Source organism: Schistocerca serialis, chromosome 9 (genome assembly GCF_023864345.2).
Source record: "Schistocerca serialis cubense isolate TAMUIC-IGC-003099 chromosome 9, iqSchSeri2.2, whole genome shotgun sequence".
Lineage (NCBI taxonomy): Eukaryota > Metazoa > Arthropoda > Insecta > Orthoptera > Acrididae > Schistocerca > Schistocerca serialis.
This window is the reverse complement of record NC_064646.1, coordinates 346,208,693-346,228,939: the sequence shown is the minus strand read 5'-3', so window position 1 is coordinate 346,228,939 and position 20,247 is coordinate 346,208,693. Positions and strand designations below refer to the sequence as shown.

The 20,247-nt window shown below is 43.1% G+C and overlaps 1 protein-coding gene across 1 annotated transcript in view; it reads left to right on the top strand.

Annotated features, from left to right (window-relative positions):
• LOC126419178 (uncharacterized) overlaps positions 1–20,247 on the top strand; it is a 72,382-nt gene that overhangs the window by 13,587 nt on the left and 38,548 nt on the right. Inside the window, exon 2 of the mRNA XM_050086307.1 lies at positions 15,046–15,153. Within this exon, the coding sequence (XP_049942264.1) occupies positions 15,046–15,153 (108 nt within the window). The remainder of the gene's footprint in view (positions 1–15,045; positions 15,154–20,247) is intronic.

The following is a 20,247-nucleotide window of genomic DNA, read 5'->3' as shown; positions in this document are numbered from 1 at the left end:
CCATCGCAGTCTTTAACACTGGTAGCATGCCGCGACAGCGTGGACGTGAACCGTATGTGCAGTTGACGGACTTTGAGCGAGGGCGTATAGTGGGCATGCGGGAGGCCGGGTGGACGTACCGCCGAATTGCTCAACACGTGGGGCGTGAGGTCTCCACAGTACATCGATGTTGTCGCCAGTGGTCGGCGGAAGGTGCACGTGCCCGTCGACCTGGGACCGGACCGCAGCGACGCACGGATGCACGCCAAGACCATAGGATATTACGCAGTGCCGTAGGGGACCGCACCGCCACTTCCCAGCAAATTAGGGACACTGTTGCTCCTGGGGTATCGGCGAGGACCATTCGCAACCGTCTCCATGAAGCTGGGCTACGGTCCCGCACACCGTTAGGCCGTCTTCCGCTCACGCCCCAACATCGTGCAGCCCGCCTCCAGTGGTGTCGCGACAGGCGTGAATGGAGGGACGAATGGAGACGTGTCGTCTTCAGCGATGAGAGTCGCTTCTGCCTTGGTGCCAATGATGGTCGTATGCGTGTTTGGCGCCGTGCAGGTGAGCGCCACAATCAGGACTGCATACGACCGAGGCACACAGGGCCAACAGTCGGCATCATGGTGTGGGGAGCGATCTCCTACACTGGCCGTACACCACTGGTGATCGTCGAGGGGACACTGAATAGTGCACGGTACATCCAAACCGTCATCGAACCCATCGTTCTACCATTCCTAGACCGGCAAGGGAACTTGCTGTTCCAACAGGACAATGCACGTCCCGTGCCACCCAACGTGCTCTAGAAGGTGTAAGTCAACTACCCTGGCCAGCAAGATCTCCGGATCTGTCCCCCATTGAGTATGTTTGGGACTGGATGAAGCGTCGTCTCACGCGGTCTGCACGTCCAGCACGAACGCTGGTCCAACTGAGGCGCCAGGTGGAAATGGCATGGCAAGCCTTTCCACAGGACTACATCCAGCATCTCTACGATCGTCTCCATGGGAGAATAGCAGCCTGCATTGCTGCGAAAGGTGGATATACACTGTACTAGTGCCGACATTGTGCATGCTCTGTTGCCTGTGTCTATGTGCCTGTGGTTCTGTCAGTGTGATCATGTGATGTATCTGACCCCAGGAATGTGTCAATAAAGTTTCCCCTTCCTGGGACGATGAATTCACGGTGTTCTTATTTCAATTTCCAGGAGTGTAGATATAAATGCAGATGCAAAGAAGTTAGTGACAGCCATTAAGCATGGTTACTCGACGCCGTATACTCTTCATGGGTATGAACGTGTGCGGAAATGCCTTAATTGATCAGACACATGCAGCGTCAAGCGAAAAATTCTTTTGGTTAAAAGCGCACTTGTTTTTCACAGTAGTTCTCTTTTGGGTCAATGCACACTGAATGATTTTCCATTACCTGCACTTCATATACGACGATCAGCTCGGAAGTTCTCCACAGCGCCAATCTACGGCCACTGAACAGTTTCCAATCATCATTTTCTTTAAATGTAAATCAGATGAAAGTCAGATGGTGTCAAATCAGGTGTACAACATCCATATCTAACAAATTCGTATCTAAAACCGCCTCGATTGTATCACTGCTAAAACATGCTTGTGCACAGATACGTTCCTCTCATGGAAGGTCATTACTTTTAATTTTGAAATTTAGGCTACTTCTGCGTGTCTTCCACCTAGTTGGTCCAGAAACTTTATATTGTAAAAATAATTCCTTTTGCATAATAGAAAACACCGGTCATAAAATTTTCAGTAAATGAACTCAGCTTTTCCGTTTTTGGTATAGACATCAAGAACTGGACACACGGCTCCTTAAGAAATCGAACAAAATTCACTGGTTGTATTTTAATCGTTCTGAATATAGCCTATTAAATTCTTTTTGCACTTGGTTTTTCTCAGCATAAAACAAATGCTCGAAACTTATCCGCAGTTAATTCTTCAGTTACTTCGAACATCCTTAGCTGGCAATAGTCCTATACTATAGTATTCATTTTCCTAGGTTTCTCGTCTGAAGTTGCCGTCAACTTCAACATAAGTATGTTCACGTTTTAATTGAGTCACCTGTTTCTGAATGAGGGCATGAAGGAGCAGACCCCTTCTAAACCTTGTGACGAAACTCGGTTGGCAATATACTGTCCAAATCAAATTTACTTAGTTTCAACGTAAAACAAACTACTCGCAGAACACGTTGATACTTGGCTTAAGCAACTGAATAGCATTCATCAACGTAACCAAAACAAAACCTGATTGCTGTGTCATTGATAGCTCTGCGCCAGGAAGATAAATATTCTCGTATGTGTTAGATCCTGTTTTCTTTTGATTTATGTTAACCAATTTTTTTTCTTTTTTGTTTAGATTTTTTTATGCATGTGACAACTATGTTTTTGTCTGTTTGAAATACAATGCAGCTACAATCGTTGTCCCACGCTATTTGTTAACATGTTATCTGGTAAACCGGCCCTTTTCACCTTTCGTTTCCTATTTTAAAGCAGCCAGTTTTTTACCCTCCTGTCGTCTGTTTCGTTATGAACCAACAGGTTAGAGAGAGCCTATGGTTATCGATGTGTTACATTATTAAGTTACCTAGCTCAGTATCTAATGTGCTATCACATTTAAGGAAAGTAAGATGTCTGAATAGATAGTCTTGAACTGTAAAATATTTGATTTTACAAGAAGATTCATCCAAATTCACAAGCCTATACCTTCTACGTCAATGAAGATAGGAACTTGGGATAAATTTAATAGGACCAAAAGAAACATTCGATTTTACAAGGACATATCTTTCACATGCATGCACATACAACTTAGGATGCATTTCACAATTACGTTTAGATTATTTATTGTTGTCTCAATCGCATATAATCAGACTAGGTAACTAGTTGTGATAACATTTATAATCATCTTCAGATCTTATCTACCAGGAGCTGTTGGAAGCATTTTTTTTAAAGAAACAACACAGTCATTAGCTGTAAATAATCGGAATAACAGTACAGTCCACTAGTAAGAACACAGCGTGGCATCTAGCATTTTACTAAACCCACATTGGATCATAAAGATCCATGTGTCATGACTGGAATAGTGTGACTACTAAACGAACACGAGTTCCATGGCTGTCTCTATTGTGTAATATTCTACCACTATCAATGAGATGAGAAGCAGGAGCTGCGATAGATTTCCAGAAGTGTACCGCTCATCATAACCTACTTCTGTATAACCCGCTACAGAGTACATCTGCCACCAGTCTTACATCCAGGAAACCACCCCTGCCAACGCAAGATGCGCCTCTTCTTTCTAGTGCGTACCAAGAATGGAAAGAAGTTTGACAGAAGTTTCCTCCAGCACTTAGTCTCCCTATTACTGATACTACGAAACGTGTGAATGGATTTTGTCTTCACAGGAAACTATGGACATCTCTGAATCGATCCCATAGAGGGCATGGAAGGTGCGGTGCCTCTTTGTAGACGCGCGGGGTAGTTGCGCGCTCTTCGGCGCCTTGCCACGGTCCGCGCGGCTACCACCGTCGGAGGTTCGACTTCTCCCGCGGGCGTGTGTGTGTGTGTGTGTGTGTGTGTGTGTGAGAGAGAGAGAGAGAGAGAGAGAGAGAGAGAGAGAGAGTGCTGTCCTTAGCGTTAGCTAGTTTAAGATAGATTAAGTAGTGTGTGAGCCTAGGGACCGAAGACCTCAGCAGTTTGGTCCCATAGGAATTTACCACAAACTTCCAAATTCCCAATTTCCTATTTGTATGAATGGGGATCCAAGGACGCCCTGACGTGCGACTGTGGGGTTGATGTGCAACGTACGCTGCGTGTGGATGAAGAGTATTTATTACAAAAATTTCCCGGTGATCTGAATGAGCTGCATTTGGTAACAACAAGCTCTGTGGACTGATTAAGAGATACAGATATTCAGTTACAGAATTTTGGTGTCTGTGTACGTTATGTTTTACGAACATTTAACTATGTTGTATACGAAGTCTTTATATAAAAATGTAACATGTAAGCTGTACGATAATAATAATAATAATAATAATAATACACCTTAAAATTATCTGCTTGCTAAAAAAAATTTACTTTTCACAAGTCATGATTAACCATATCTGTAGATTATAATTAATTGTGGTCCATATTATTTGTCAAGTGTGATTAATTGCATGTGACAGTATTACAATAAATATTTCGAAAAAATTTATACGGCAGCTCTCGTGACAATATGTCAACATTATTATTATATTTACCATCCACAAAATGTTGAATTTGACCTCCACCGAACTAGCGAAAAAAACATCTAAACGATTACCAAACTCATCCCATACTTTTATGGGTATTATTTAATTGAAAACCTCTCCAGTTGCTCTGCAGAACTTCATTTAGTACGCTACCGGTTTGGCTTCACCAGTAAACCACTTTCCACTATTTCTGAAAACAGCAGTAAATGTAATAGATGTATACACATGTAGATAATGAAAGAAGAAAAATTGAAGTTTACATATGTGTAACTACAGATAGAACTTAGATTATGCTATACAGGAACAACATCCAAATGAAAAAAATATATGTCTGGTGGATTTAAAATCTTACATTCAGAAAGGTATCATGAGAAATGCGGGTATCTTAACGCAATATGAAATACAGGAAGTAACTCCATCTTCACAGCTCCTGTCATACAAGAGAATCACAAGGTGTACAACATCGAAAATCATCCCGAAACCCTTCGTAAAATGAAGAAGGAACACTTTATGGACATAATGAAGACATAGAAATGTACGACCACCTGAAAAACTGCAAATCAAATACGCTCAATGAGCAATGTACACTTAAAAGCACGAGTTTCTGGATATCTGCCACCGCGTTATTGATTACTTCTTTAAAGTTATTCCACAAATTCTTAACTGTATCCAGATGTTTACCTAGACGTTTGTTAATATGCTCTGTAAGCAGTCCACGATCCATCATAGGTACGCTACCGACCTCTGTAGTTCCTTGTACCTCAACTTTTGAACGCTAGACAGTTAACTTCTTAAATACAAACTTTTTAAATCCAATAAATGCTTATAATGTAATGTCTTGAGACGTACATATTTCTCAGTATATCACTGAGCACGTAAGGTTCTCAGCTCAGTAGATTTGTACTTTCATCATTTGGACGATGCTTCTGTACATTATGATGTAAGTTTTGTGCTCTGTCTATGGTTACACATATGTAAGCCTTACTTTTCCATCTTCTATTATGTACATGTGTATGTATCTACCATAGTTATGGCAATTTTCAGAACTACTTGAAAACTGCATAATAGCAAAGCCGAAACAGGTAGCGGTAGCGGACCAGATAAAGTTCTACTAGCAACTAGAATGGTTTTACATTAAATCAGCAAACAGTTGCGGAGCACGAGGAGAAACTATTAATTTTTTTTTTTCTGGAGTGACTGTTTTCACTGTTGCTGCTAGACATCGTCACAGTTTACACGGAATTTCTGGAAGCGAAGGCACATATACAGAGTCCGCCACACACACACACACACACACACACACACACACACACACACACACACTTATAGGGCGACCCTGGAGGCCAGTGGTGCAACGCGTGAGTTGTACGCCCTTTACAGATGGCCCATTGTGAGGCCATACTCCGGACTAACATCGTGCCTCCCAGTTGTGATTGAATTGCACCTGTCGAATCGGAGACCGCAAAACGCCTTTTGTTGCTATGTTATCGCAATCTTGACCCAACGCACACAGGGTATAAACGAACGAGCTACACTATAACAATCCTTACAGACCCCACATGAACCGGCACTTAAATTAGTGCGAAGGCAAAGTTTCGACGTGTAAACTAAAATTAACTCCAACTTTTTACCTTTATTATGGACCGCAAATTTCTCACAGTTAATTGTTAACATCCACTGTTAGTCTTTAAAACTTCAACACTGAGACAGCGTGTAATATACTTCATGTCGCTATAAGGTGTATAACATGCTTGGATACGCAAGTGATTAGCATTTCAGCGCAACCGCACAAAGAAGAGAGAAGCAATGCTATCTACGTTCTGTTTAATTTTTTTTTTAATTTGTGGTAAGATGGGCCCAAACTGCTTAGGTCATCGGTCCCTAAGCTTAAACACTACCTAATCTAACTAATCTACGCTATGGACAACACACACATCCATGCTCGTGGGAGTACTCGAACCTCCGACGGGGGAACCCGCTCGGGCCGTGACAAGAAGCCCTAGACCACGCGGCTACCCCGCGTATCTACGTTCTGTACTTCTGTACTTACCCAGTGGCTTTGACTGTTGTTTGTCTGTGAGAAGATCGTGATATACCTCGTGTAAGAAGTAGAATTGGCTACCAGTACACGTTGTAGGGGAGCGACGTATCCTACTGAGAATATGGTTTATCATTCCACGATATTGCTGCTCGCATTCGTCGTTGTGCTGCAAATGTCATGCGAATATCCACTCAATGGATTCAGGATGCTACGGTCGCAGGTTCGAATCCTGCCTCGGGCATGAATGTGTGTGATGTCCTTAGGTTAGTTAGGTTTCATTAGTTCTAAGTTCTAGGGGACTGATGACCGCAGATGTTAAGTCCCATAGTGCTCAGAGCCATTTGATTCAGGATGGGCATACTCAATGGTTTGCCAGATCTCAAAGACAAGAAGCAAGTAGCGCCCGATATGGCACGCATTTTGTTCGCACGGCTGTTTGTGATCAGGGACAACGCGAGAACTCTTGGAACACTACGGACTGTGAGTACGGTATACTATCTGGAGGCTTTACTTGACGCGGCAGCAATGAGTGGCGCGCCGACGTGCTGTGCCCAAGAACATCGCAGGACACACGCGTTGGCCCATCTTCAATCTCCAGAGGAGTCTCCTTTCTCCGTACACTGTGGCGATGGACGTGTCTGTGTGGCCATTCCTAGGAGAACGAATGTTACCAGATTGCATTCTTCATGGTTATATAGGCCCACCACTTCAGCTGATAGTATGGCGTGCCCTTGGGTGCACAACACGTGAATTTCTGGTTCGCATAGCCATTAATTTGCTCTGGAGATGTCATATTTATGACGTGTTAAGACCGTTTGCTGTGTCATATTTTTCAGGTTATCGTGATGTTATCGTTTAACAAGATAATGCAAGACCTTGTGGTCCCCATGGTGGCCTGACCTACTTGCATACAGAACGTGTTCGACTGTTACCGTGGCCGACATCTTCTTTAGGTATCTCATACACGAGAATCATCTGCTCGTGGGGTCTCCGTAGAGTGGCACAGAACTACTCGCCAGTCAATACTACTTTTCAACTTTTGCATAAAAAATGGTTCAAACGGCTCTGAGCACTATGGGACTCAACTGCTGAGGTCATTAGTCCCCTAGAACTTAGAACTAGTTAAACCTAACTAACCTAAGGACATCACAAACATCCATGCCCGAGGCAGGAGTCGAACCTGCGACCGTAGCGGTCTTGCGGTTCCAGACTGCAGCGCCTTTAACCGCACGGCCACTTCGGCCAGCCAACTTTTGCATATATTTAATCGTGATGGAATGTGATAGACGTATATTTCATCCAATCTGAGTTCAGCTCGATAGCCAAATGGGATAATCCGTTGTTGTCACCAAAGCGCGCAGCAGTGTCTTAAATTTCGCATCATATATACCCATAAATCACCTCAAATTTAGTCATCTATTGTTTCTACTAGTCTTACACTATTTAAAATTTAATTATTTGCTGCCATTCCAGCTGTCGTGTTTAATGTTAGAGCAGTATATCAATTCCATACATTTTCTACATTCTATTGAATGTTGTTAGCGCTGTCTCTTTTATATTCGCCTATGTACTCAAAGAAATATACCGAAGACCTCATTAAAGAGCTGCGGGTGCTCAACTCGAAATCTTCAGCTTCTTCCATCTTTCTCTAAGCGTTATTTAATCGGGAGTCAGTGGCCACCAGAGAAGTAGGAGAATCGAAAAACGTCTGGAGAAACAACAATGTACTGTACAGGCTTTTGAGGGTCACTTTGGCGAGGTACAGCGCCGCTTGTCGAAAGCAGCCGTTCCGTTAGCCAAGTCGAAGGTTCCAGTGGAACAAGTAGGCTGCTGCTTTCAAACGAAACCCGAGAAGGCGGTACGAAGCTTTTCTCTGGAAGTAAGCGAGGTCGTCGGATTACGCTCTCCATGCTACGTGCTGGGACGACTTACAGAGAGAGAACCACATTCAGCAGAGGTATCGAGTGTACAGTCTGATCGATTCGAAGTGTCAAAGTGAAACGTGGGCCACTAAATATCCCTTGAAAGACATTCCTCTGCAGAATAAATGTACTTTTTGTTTAGGCAGGTAACGTTACAACGTAATACCTCTTGAACATTGAGAATGTGCTAACTGTATTTATTAATATTTATTTATTCCGGGAAAAGTGGGGCCACTAGCAACCCCACTCACATCTTACCATGCCCTTTTCATATAAACAAAAGAAGATTATGGTCTAACTCCGCTGTAATTAGAATCGGGGTACACATTCGGTCTGACCTGACCGATAGTATCCGGAGATGTATTAGCGGACATTAAAACGGGGTATATTCAGGTTTCTCCTTTATGACAGTTTGAACTCTATTGGGGAAACGTTCAGTGAGATATCTGAATATCAGTGGAGGAATGGGAGTCCATTCGTCTTCAGTATCCGAAACTAGAGAAGGTAGTGATGTTGAATGCTAGGGTGTGGAACAAAAGTCGACGTTTAACTGATCCAAAAGTATTCCACTGGGTTCAGATCGGCCCATTTCAGGGATATTACTGTGCACATACCATTGCCTCATAGATGCTACTTTAAGACAGATCACATTGTCATCCAGATATAAACGTCGTCTCTGAGTTGTTCCTCTACTATACGCATTACGCAATACTGTAAAATGTGCACACATCATTCTATGTAGATATAATGGTTCCTTTAAGAGACCAAATCCTAACCACAAGAGACACCCACATACGGCATCACCACCTCCTCCATAATTCACTCTTGACAGGACACACGACGGCTGGTAACGTTTCCCAGGCTTCCATCACATCCAGGACCTTCCATCGAATTACCACAGGCTACAGCTTGATTCAGCACTGCAGTCTCTTCTTTCCATTCATGCACTGTCTTGGCTTCCCTCTTTCTACCACTATAAGCGTCGGTTAGCATCGACTACAGATACGTGTAGCTTAAGAGGAGCTGCACGTCACTCTTTTTAACTCTTTAAGTCATTGCGCTAGCTTGACTGCTAGTAAGACTTTGGAACTCACGAGTCATCTGACTTTTTACAACTTTGCCGCGTGTGATAGCCGTGCGGTCTGAGGCGCCTTGTCACAGTTCGTGCGGTTCCCCCCGTCGGAGGTTCGAATCCTCCCTCAGGCATGTGTGTGTGTGTTGTCCTTAGCGTTAGTTAGTTTAAGTTAGATTAAGCACTGTGTAAGCTTAGGGACCGATGACCTCAGTAGTTTGCTCCCATAGAACGAAACACAAATTTCCAAACTTTTACAGCCAGCCTCCGAAATACTCAGCGACCCGTGTCCGTCAGTACATGATTTTTGTCTGGTCTTAGTTTGGCTGTGGTTGTTCTTTTGCATTTCCGTTTCACAATCACACCACCAACAGTCAGCTTTAGAAGGGTTGAGTTGTCCCTATCAGGTGCCATCCAGTGACTAGTCAACGTCAGAAGTCACTGAGCTGTCCTCGCCGACATATTCTGACATTTCTGCTTCTCTTTTGACAAGAGAAGATGCCACGCGTTCTTTTATACTTGGGAGTCTGCCTCTTGTGATACGTTGTCAGTTTCGCGTAACATAGGGGTGTCGTGATGTTCTGCATCAGATAATGTAGATCAGAGGAAACCGGACGTATTCTATCAAACATACTCTCGCATCATTCGCATTAAGTGATTTAGGCAAGTCACGGGAAAGTTCAATCAAGCTGATCTGACAGGTATTTAATCCTGTCGTCCAGACTACGACTCCAATTTCTTACCACTACGCCACTTTTCTCGGTAGAAATATATTCACTTTTTGGGCAGAACATTTCAGAAATATTTCACGAAATGTTTTCCCCCTTTTGTAATCCAAGACGAGAAAACTGATTCGGCGCCAAACGAACACGTAGCTACTGCGGTTGACTCATCATCAAATGGCTCTGAGCACTATGGGACTAAACATCTGTGGTCATCAGCCCCCTAGAACTTAGAACTAATTAAACCTAACTAACCTAAGGACATCACACACATCCATGCTCGAGGCAGGATTCGAACCTGCGACCGTAGCAGTCGCGCGGTTCCGGACTGAGCGCCTAGAACCGCGAGGCCACCGCGGCCGGCTGACTCATCATCAGCGGTGCTACTGAAATCGTTGTAATGCCATAGACTTGTTCATAGCAGATTTTGGAAATGTTGAGTCTCAAAGAAAAGAATTAATCAGCACTGAATGAAATACGAAATAATGATAAGTGTACACCGGGTATTTCAAATCCTTTGTAAAAAACGTCTAGCAATGATAGATCACGTCACTTGGAACAACTTTCGCTAACGCCTTCCGGCGATTCTAGACGTCGTTTATTACCCGCCTGTGATGAAGAGCTTTCACCGACCTAACGGGGTCACATAATCAGGTGTGCTGCTTACTACGTACCCCACTAAATAGACTGAGCGATTTTCCACAAGGAGACCATAAGAGTTAGTGCCTCTAAGCGGAGAAACATATTTTAGAAACAAATCAGGAACTTTAACTTTTCTCGGTCCAGGATTTTTTTCACAATGAGCAGATGTCTGGCTTATAGATAACGTCCGTTGCACATTCACGCAACACAGTGCCCATATCCTGCCGCCTCTCAGGGGTTGTAGCTGTTGTGGTCTTCAGTCCGAAGACTGGTCTCATGCAGTTCTCCAGGCTACTCTATCCTGTGCAAGCCTCTTTATCTCCGAATAACTACTGCAAGCTACAACCTCCTGAATCTGATTGCTGTATTCATCTCTTGTTCTCTCTCTACGATTCTTACCCCCCACCCCTACACACACACTTACCTCCAGCAAAACTGGAGATTCCTTGATGCTTCAGATTGTGTCCTATCAATCGTTCCCTACTTTTAGTCAAGTTTTGGCACAAATTTCTTGTCTCCCGATTTTATTCAGTACTTATTCAGTATTCAGTACTTTATTCAGTCATTAGTTGCGCTAGGTACCAATCTAATCTTCAACATTCTTGTGTAACACCACAATTCAAAAGCTTCTATTCTCTTCTTGTGTAAATTGTTTATCGTCCAGGTTTCACGTCCATACATGGCTACTCTCCAGATAAATAGCTTCAGAAAAGACTTCCTTAAATCTGCACTCGATCTTAATAAATTTCTCTTCTTTACAAACGCTTTCCTTGTCATTAACCAGTTTACATTTTATGTCCTCTCTTCTTCGGCCATCATCAGTTTGTTTGTTACCCAAACAATCAAAATCGTTTGCTACTTTATGTTTCTCGTTTCCTACTGTAATTCCCTCAGAATCACACGTTTTAATTCGACTACACTCCATTATCATTGTTTCGCTTTTGTTGACGTTCGTCAATCAGCGGCCCGTTATTTACGTGGCCTTTGCGTAGACATGCACTACCTCATACCTCCGTAAACCTGCAGAAACTGTCGGATCTCTGATACGCAGAATCAGTGATGTATTTCGTTCCAAAGACGGAGAAACAAGCTATTAAGCAGGTGGTCACAATGTTTTGACACATCAGTGTAGAGGTATTACCAGAAACCAGTTACAAGTTAAATACGTGTTGAAATCGAAAATATTGGAAACCCTCACAACGTAAAATTGTTTAGACATTAGACCTTACATCCTAAAATTGGTCACTAGATTGAAACACCGAGTAGGAAACATAATGCATCCCTAGGTGTATTTTCCTCAGGGTACAACATTCTCCCTTCCCTCTCGTTAGTTCTGCGTGGCCTGCGGAACTTTCTTTTCACAGCACAAAAGCGTCTTGGATAACTCTAGAGACCAGGCCATGGAACTAATTACTGCGTACATTCTCTTCGTAGACGTATGGACCAGCCAGGTTGACTGGCACTGTCTACAACAGAGGCTATTCTAATTCAGTGGTTGTTTACCAACGCCGTCACCAGCCAATAACGACACTGATAATCAGTCACTACATGAGAGTACTAAACAGGTCGAATACATTCTATTCAACATACAACATTAATACAGTATGCTTAAACTAGATATTAAAACACTACAAGAGTTATATGCAGCAATGCGTTGGTAAGGAAGGGATCATCTGGAATTTCACGCCTGCTGGTGTCGGCATCAGATCTTCTACTTCCCCAGTTCAGTCTAGTCAGCCTGTGCAGGTAGTAGCGGAAAATCAGTATTCAGAAACTGTACATACTAATACGAGGGACGTTCGATAAGTACTGGGGCACATTTTTTCTTCTGTCAATTTTGGTTGAAAAAATTCGGAATTTGTTGTGGAAAATCGTGAATTAGTTGCAGAGAAGTAACAAATTAAAATGTTCGTGTTTCATGCGGTAGCCTTACTGCATGAGCAGTGAAAATGCAGTAAGCGTTAAACTTATTTCCTTTCATCAGTTTGTGGAGGGCGTCAGGGAAGAAAAGTTTCGTAAAGGCTTGAAATTATGTGTAAGGTTTGTTGCAAGTTACTACGTGCTATCATTCTCAAATACTGGATGAAGGTAATCTGGGTATTAACGAATCGTGTGCTACTATTCTTATTCACCCCCAACCCTTTGATAGGTATGTGGTTCTTACCTCCACAGCGTTTCTTTGCTGACAGTATATGTTGTGTGTACCAAGTTTGGTTGAAAACTGTCTAGTGGTTTAGGAGGAATGGTTCAAATAGCTCTAAGCACTATGGGACGTAACATCTGAGTCATCAGTCCCCTAGACTTAGAACTACTTAAACCTAACTAACCTAAGGACATGACACACATTCATGCCCGAGGCAGGATTCGAACCTGCGACCGCAGAAGCAGCGGGTTCCGGACTGAAGCGCCTAGAACCGCACGGCCACAGCGGCCGGCATTTAGGAGAGAGATGCAATATACATATGTACATGCGTATAGACACATGTACATCCATTCTGGAAAATAATTTGAGATGGAGATGACATATAGTAAAATGTTTTAGATGAAAGTTGTAGGTGGCAATGAGAGTGACGCATTGCCACTAATGGTCGTGACCTTGAACGTGATTCTGAAGGTGATTTGAAGGTTAAAGTGATTTATATAAATGGAAACCCTAATGTTTGATTCAATATTTGGGAAGATCGGCAAATTTGACATCTAAAATAATAAATTATTCAAGGTCATGGCTAGTTCAATGAAGAGCAAATAAGCAAATATGTTTTATTTCTAGTAGGGATTAACTTAGGAGGGATACAGCAAAATACAATGTTAGATACAAATTAGAAGGGGCATCCCAGGGAATGAGAGTCGAGGGGACTCATTCAACGACTTGTAACTTAATGATTTGCCTCGGATGTCTACAATAACATTTATACACTGTGCGTATTTATTTTTAACTCGTTAATTACTAGTAATGATACGTGACCCCTTACGCCCCTTCCAATCTGCATCTAACATTGTATTTCGCTGTGTCCCTCTATTCTAAATTGATCCCAGCCAGAACTAAAAACGTATTTACTTATTTGTCCTTGATTGAACCTTGCCATGATGTTGAGTAATGTATCATTTTATGCGTGAAATTTGCCGCTCTTTCCGAATCTTAAATTAAGTTTTTGACTTCCCATTTTCAAAAATCACTTTCACCTCGAAATAACCTTCAAAATTGCGTTCAAGTTCACGGCCGGTCGTAGAAATGCGTGTCCTTCTTTGCCACCTACAATTTATATCTAGAACATTTTGCTGTCTATCATCTCCATTTTGTAGAGCAGGGGTCACCAAACTTTTTAGTCCGCAGCCCAGATTGACTCCCCCACGAAGTCATAAGGGCCAAGATCTACCTAGTGGGATTAAAGCAGCCTAGCACTCCATGATCACCGTAATGTAAGGCTAAAGGAAAGATGAAATCGCAAAAATCTAAGGTTGTGAGAATAGCTAGCACTGAAACGAACTACGATTTTTATTTAATTACATAATATTGATTGGTGGACGTACCTGACCGAAATTCTGGCGTATTTTATTCTGGCGAATTTCACCGACAAAAAAGTATGTCACTACACATTCTGTGTGTATTTTACAACGTAATCAAAAGAAAGTGAAACCTCGCTTAAGTTCTCTGCCTCGTGATGACTGGGTGTTGTGTGATGTCCTTAGATTAGTTAGGTTTAAGTAGTTCTAAGTTCTAGGGGACTGATGACCATAGATGTTAAGTCCCATAGTGCTTAGAGCCATTTGAACCTCGCTTAAGAAGCATCTTCCATAATGATTGATTAGTAAAGCTAGTCGCCGAAGTGGCGTCCATTTGAAAGACTTGCACCAGACTCGTGAGCAGAATAAAATGAATTTTTTTACTTAACATGTTTTCGCCAAACTAGTCTGTTAACCGTTCCTTTTTTTTCCACTATCGCACGGAGAATGGTCTGTCTGTTTATTGTGGATAGCCACAAGTTTAACCATGACCTTCCGCTTTGTAAAGATAGAGCTCCGACAATGTCGCGGTGTATTGGTCGCGATAGGCCCCGAAACTCAATTGTTGGCAGTATAGGTACCACCTCAAATATTTGGCGGGCCGGATACCGGGGATGACCGGCCAGCTAACGCGGGCCGACTTGTCGGCCCTCGCGGGCCGGTTTCGGCCCGCGGGCCGTAGTTTGGAGACCCCCGTTGTAGAGCACATGGATGTTGTACTAAGTGCGAAGATGAGAATCCTGACTTTCTACGTGTTTTATAATCCTTTGACTTGGTTAGCAACTCGATGCAAATATGCTCGTTTAGTTATCTCTCAACTTTGACATCACAAACTTCACAGCAGTGTTGTGTTAAGCTTGAAGTGGAGACAAAGGAGAGCCAGTGCCTTACTGTGTGCTGGGCGTGTTGCAGGTGGTGGTGTGGGTGGCTCTGGCGCTGACCGCCAGGGCGCGCGCCGGCGGCGTCACCTACGTGTCGGCCCCGCAGCCCGCGGCGGGAGCCGCGCCCCAGCAGTACCAGGTAGGTTACCGAACTCTGTAAATTTACTAACCAGCGAGCTTTAAACCGTGAACCGTTTTCCATGGTCACACTCCATTCCAATAGAATTAAAATTCAGGAAGAGGAAACAAATCTCACCAACTGTGTTTTTAATACAAACACTGATCCAATACTGTCAAATGTTTTTTATTTCCAGTCTTTGATCACAATATGAATTCTTTAGACGATGACCGGTTTCAGTCCGTAATGACCATCCTCAAATCTACACTACTTGCCGTTAAAATTGCTACACCAAGAAGAAATGCAGATGATGAACGGGTATTCATTGGACAAATATACTAGAACTACCATATGATTACATTTTCACGCAATTTGGGTGCATAGATCCTGAAAAATCAGTACCCAGAACAACCACCCCTGGCCGTAATAACGCCCTTGATACGTCTGGGCATTGAGTCAAACAGAGCTTGGATGGCGTGTACATGTACAGCTGCCCATGCAACTTCAACACGATACCACAGTTCATCAAGAGAAGTGACTGGAGCATTGTGACGAGCCAATCGCTCGGCCGCCATTGACCAGACGTTTTCAATTGGTGAGAGATCTGGAGAATGTGCTGGCCAGGGCAGCAGTCGAACATTTTCTGTATCCAGAAAGGCCCGTACAGGACCTGCAACATGCGGTCGTGCATTATCCCGTTGAAATGTAGGGTTTCTCAGGGATCGAATGAAGGGTAGAGCTTCGAGTCGTAACACATCTGATATGTAACGTCCAATGTTCAAAGTGCCTTCAATGCGAACGAGAGGTGACCGAGACGTGTAACCAATGGCACACCATACCATCACGCCGGCTGATACGGCAGTATGGCGATGACGAATACACGCTTCGAATGTACGTTCACCGCGATTTCACCAAACACGGATGCGACCATCATGATTCTGTAAACAGAACCTGGATTCATCCGAAAAAATGACGTTTTGCCATTCGTGCACCCAGATTCGTCGTTGAGTACACCATCGCAGGCGCTCCTGTCTGTGATGCAGCATCAAGGATAACGGCAGCCATGGTCTCCGAGCTGATAGTCCATGCTGCTGCAAACGTCGTCGAACTGTTCGTGCAGATGGTTGTTGTCTTGTAAACGTCCCCATCTGTTGACTCGGGGATCGAGACGTGGCTGCACAATCATTTACAGCCATGCGGATAAGATGCCTGTCATCTCGACTGCTAGTGATACGAGGCCGTTGAGATCCAGCTCGGCGTTCCGTATTACCCTCCTGAACCCACCGATTCCATATCGATCTCGACCAACGCGAGCATCAATGTCGTGATACAATAAACCGCAATCGCGATAGGCTACAATCCGACCTTTATCAAAGTCTGAAACGTGATTTTACGCATTTCTCCTCCTTACACGAGGCATCACAACAACGTTTCACCAGCCAACGCCGGTCAACTGCCGTTCCTGTATGAGAAATGGTTGGAAACTTTCCTCATGTCAGCACGTTGTAGGTGTCGCCACCGGCGCCAACCTTGTGTGAATGCTCCGAAAAGCTAATCATTTGCATATCACAGCACCTTCTTCCTGTCGGTTAAATTCGCATCTGTAGCACTTCATCTGCGTGGTGTAGAAATTTTAATGGCCAGTAGTGCTATAAATACAAATATATACACCTAGTGAGCAGTATGTCTTTCGACAAATGATGCCTCGCGTATTGATACCTAGCCTTACTTGATGATTTAGGTCGAGAACAGTACTTCCTTACTTCCATACATTAATCGCACTAATCCTGTAACTGATTATGTCCTACCTACTCATTGTATGTATAACCAGACTATATAATTTTATTTATTGACTGTTAATATGTGGTTTAAATGTTTTCTATGGGAGACGCATCACGTTGTATGTAAAGCCCAATAGTAGTTAAGTTCTTAATTCTTTTTCCTTTATTCTATTTCGATTCCCCCGAAGGGGGCGGGCTGGCAGCAGCTTATTACGCTGCTCTGCAGCCTATAGACTTTTTTAAAACGTAAGGAGAAGTTAAGAAACAATATAAGCAGACGATAAAACGGAGACTTTTATTGTAAAACGGCGGAAAATTGTGGAAAGTTAAAACATAAAGCGAGGGATTGGCAAAGCTAATAAAATACACAGGATGCAGACAGGTAACATAGTGGAAACACAATTAAAAAACATGGCGACGGTCTGGTTTCTGTTCGCAAGAGATATAAAATCACACCCAGCGACAGTATGATGGCCGTTAGCAACACTTCGGAAAAGACACAAACTGAACACTCATTGTAAACACTGCACTAAAATGTCGGCACAAAGAGGACACACCATAGCCTAGGGCAGATGGGGAGGGGGAGGGGGGGACCTGGACAGATGAGGGGGAAAACAAGGAGGGAGGAGAGGAAAAACGAAAGGGGGGGAGGGGGATTAAGTTCTTAAGATCGGTACGCGCCTGAATAACATCCTGGCGGCCAATCCAACAGACGGCGCTGATCATTGATCTGTCCCTTTTTCAGCTGTCATATAGACATTTTATCTTTCATAGGCAATTTATAGGTTGCTACAGGCAATGTATTACGTATATTAATTGTTGACTGTAAATTTAGCATAAAAAGGATCGGTCCTATTCTATTCATATATTTCCTTTTAATAATTTTATATGGGTAACTGTATTCGTCTTTTAATGTATCACAATTGTTTTCTATGATAGTTATCAATTTTAAAAGTCTGCTACATGTAATTTATATTATGTGTTTTTATCAGAGTATGTTTTTTTTGCGTAAATGACGACTACATCTAAGCCGATAGTAGCGACATCTAGGGAGGATGTAGGCAAAAAGATAACTGGTAGCTATTGTGCTTCAGTAGCCAGTTGCAGTAATGACTGTGCGGACGATGTGACCTATTCTACACCTTATTTTAGATCTATATGACGATGTTATACTGATTATATTTATATGTTTTGACGATGCCATTATGGCCTTATCACTTTAGGACATGGTGTAAAAAAGGTACGTTTTACCGTATTTTCTGTACATTCCCCTGGTTGTATGATAGTACATTGTGATACGTATTGCTGTATTATGTTGAAAGATGCACTGCTCACTAGGTGTATATATTTGTATATTATAGATCTGAGGATGGTCATTACGGACTGAAACCGGTCATCGTCTAAAGACGTCATATTGTGATCAAAGACTGGAATAAAAAACATTAGAAGAAATAAATCCTTTGTGATTTGATGATGATATTGTAATTTTGTATATATGGTGTCTCTTCGTTCGGACATGTGGGATAGAACAGACACTATTCTCATCATGCAGCCACCATGAATAAAGACACAATGGAATTAAAGATTTTAGCTGCCAGTGGGCATTGATCTAGATGAATCGGGAAAGGATTTCGGCACTTTCTCCATTGATATAAACCAATGCCCACTGACAGTTAGTATCATTAATTTCTTCATACATTGTACTTCTATCCATGACAACAAAGAACTTAGAAGATATGTTGAATGAAAGGGATACTGTCTTCAAAGAGGGTATAAGATGAACCTCAACAGAAGTAAAGGCAGGATAATAGAGGGAAATAAAATTACGTTAAGTGATACTGAGGGAATTACACTGAGGAGGCAAAAGCCATGGCATAGCAGTATGCACGTATGGAGATGGCAGCAGCATCGCGTACGCAAGGCATAAAAAGGCAGTACATTGGCAGGGCTGTTATTTGTACTCAGGCGATTCACGCGAAAAGATATCCGAGATGGTTATGGCCACACGACAAGAATGAACACACTTTGAACGCGGGATGGTAGTTACAATAGATGCATCGGACACTTCATTTCCGAGATTGTTAGGGAATTCGAGTATTCCAAGACCCACACTTTCATGAGTGTGCCGAGAACACCAAATTTCAGGCATTACTTCTCACCACGGACAACACAGTGGCCGACGGAATTCACTTAAGGACCGAGAGCAGCGGCGTTTGCGAACAGTTGTCAGCGGTATAAGACAGGAACACTGCATGAAATGACCGCGGAAATCATTGTGGGCCGTACGTCGGACGTATCCGTTAGAACAGTGAGGCAACATTTGGAGTTAATGGGCTACGGCAGCAGACGACCGATCCGAGTGCGTTTGATAGCAGCACGACATCGCCCGAAATGCGTCTCCGAGGCTCGTAACCATGACGGTTGGTCAGATGAGTCACAATTTCTGTTCGTAAGAGCTAATGGTAGGATTCGAGTACGCCGCAGACGCCACGGAGTCATGCACTCAAGTTGTCAACAGGGCTCTGTACAAGCTGGTGGTGTCTCTGTAATGCTGAGGGCTGTGTTTACATGGAATGCACTGTGTCCTGTGGTCTAACTGAACCGATCATTCAGCTACTTCAAGATCTTTTGCAGCCATTCATGGAATTCGTGTTCCAAAACAACAATGGAATTCTTATGGAAGGCCATGCGCCATCTCACCGGGCCACAGTTGTTCGCGAACGGTTTGAAGAACATTTTGGACAGTTCGAACGACTGATCTCTCCAGCCAGATCACCCGACATGAATCCCACGAACACGTGTCGGACGTAATCGAAAGGTCAGTTCGTCCACAAAATCCTGCTCCGGCAGCACTTTCGTAATAGAGACGGCATGGTTCAATATATCTGCACGGGACTACCAGCGACTCGTTAAGTCCATGCCACGTCGAATTGCTGCATTATACGTCGCAAATGTAGGTCTGACACGATGTTAAGGATGTATCTCAGTGAAGACTGGGAAAGAAGACGCTAAAAGTAATACATCAGGTTTGTTCTTTGGACTGCAAATTACTGACATTGGGCAAAACAGATACATTATGAAATTCGCACTGGCATCAGAAAGACAAGGAATTACTGAAACAGAGAAATATTTTACCGTCAGATATCAATTTTAGTGATAGGACGGTATTTGTTCGTAGTGTAGCCTTGTAAAATCTTTAGCCAAGTAAAATGTAGGTGATCAACAGTTCTGATATGAATAAAATAGAAACTTTTGAAATGTGGTACTATATACTAATCTGGAACATTAGATACGTACGTTGAATAGCTGTTGACGAGGTACCAGGTGAGCAACT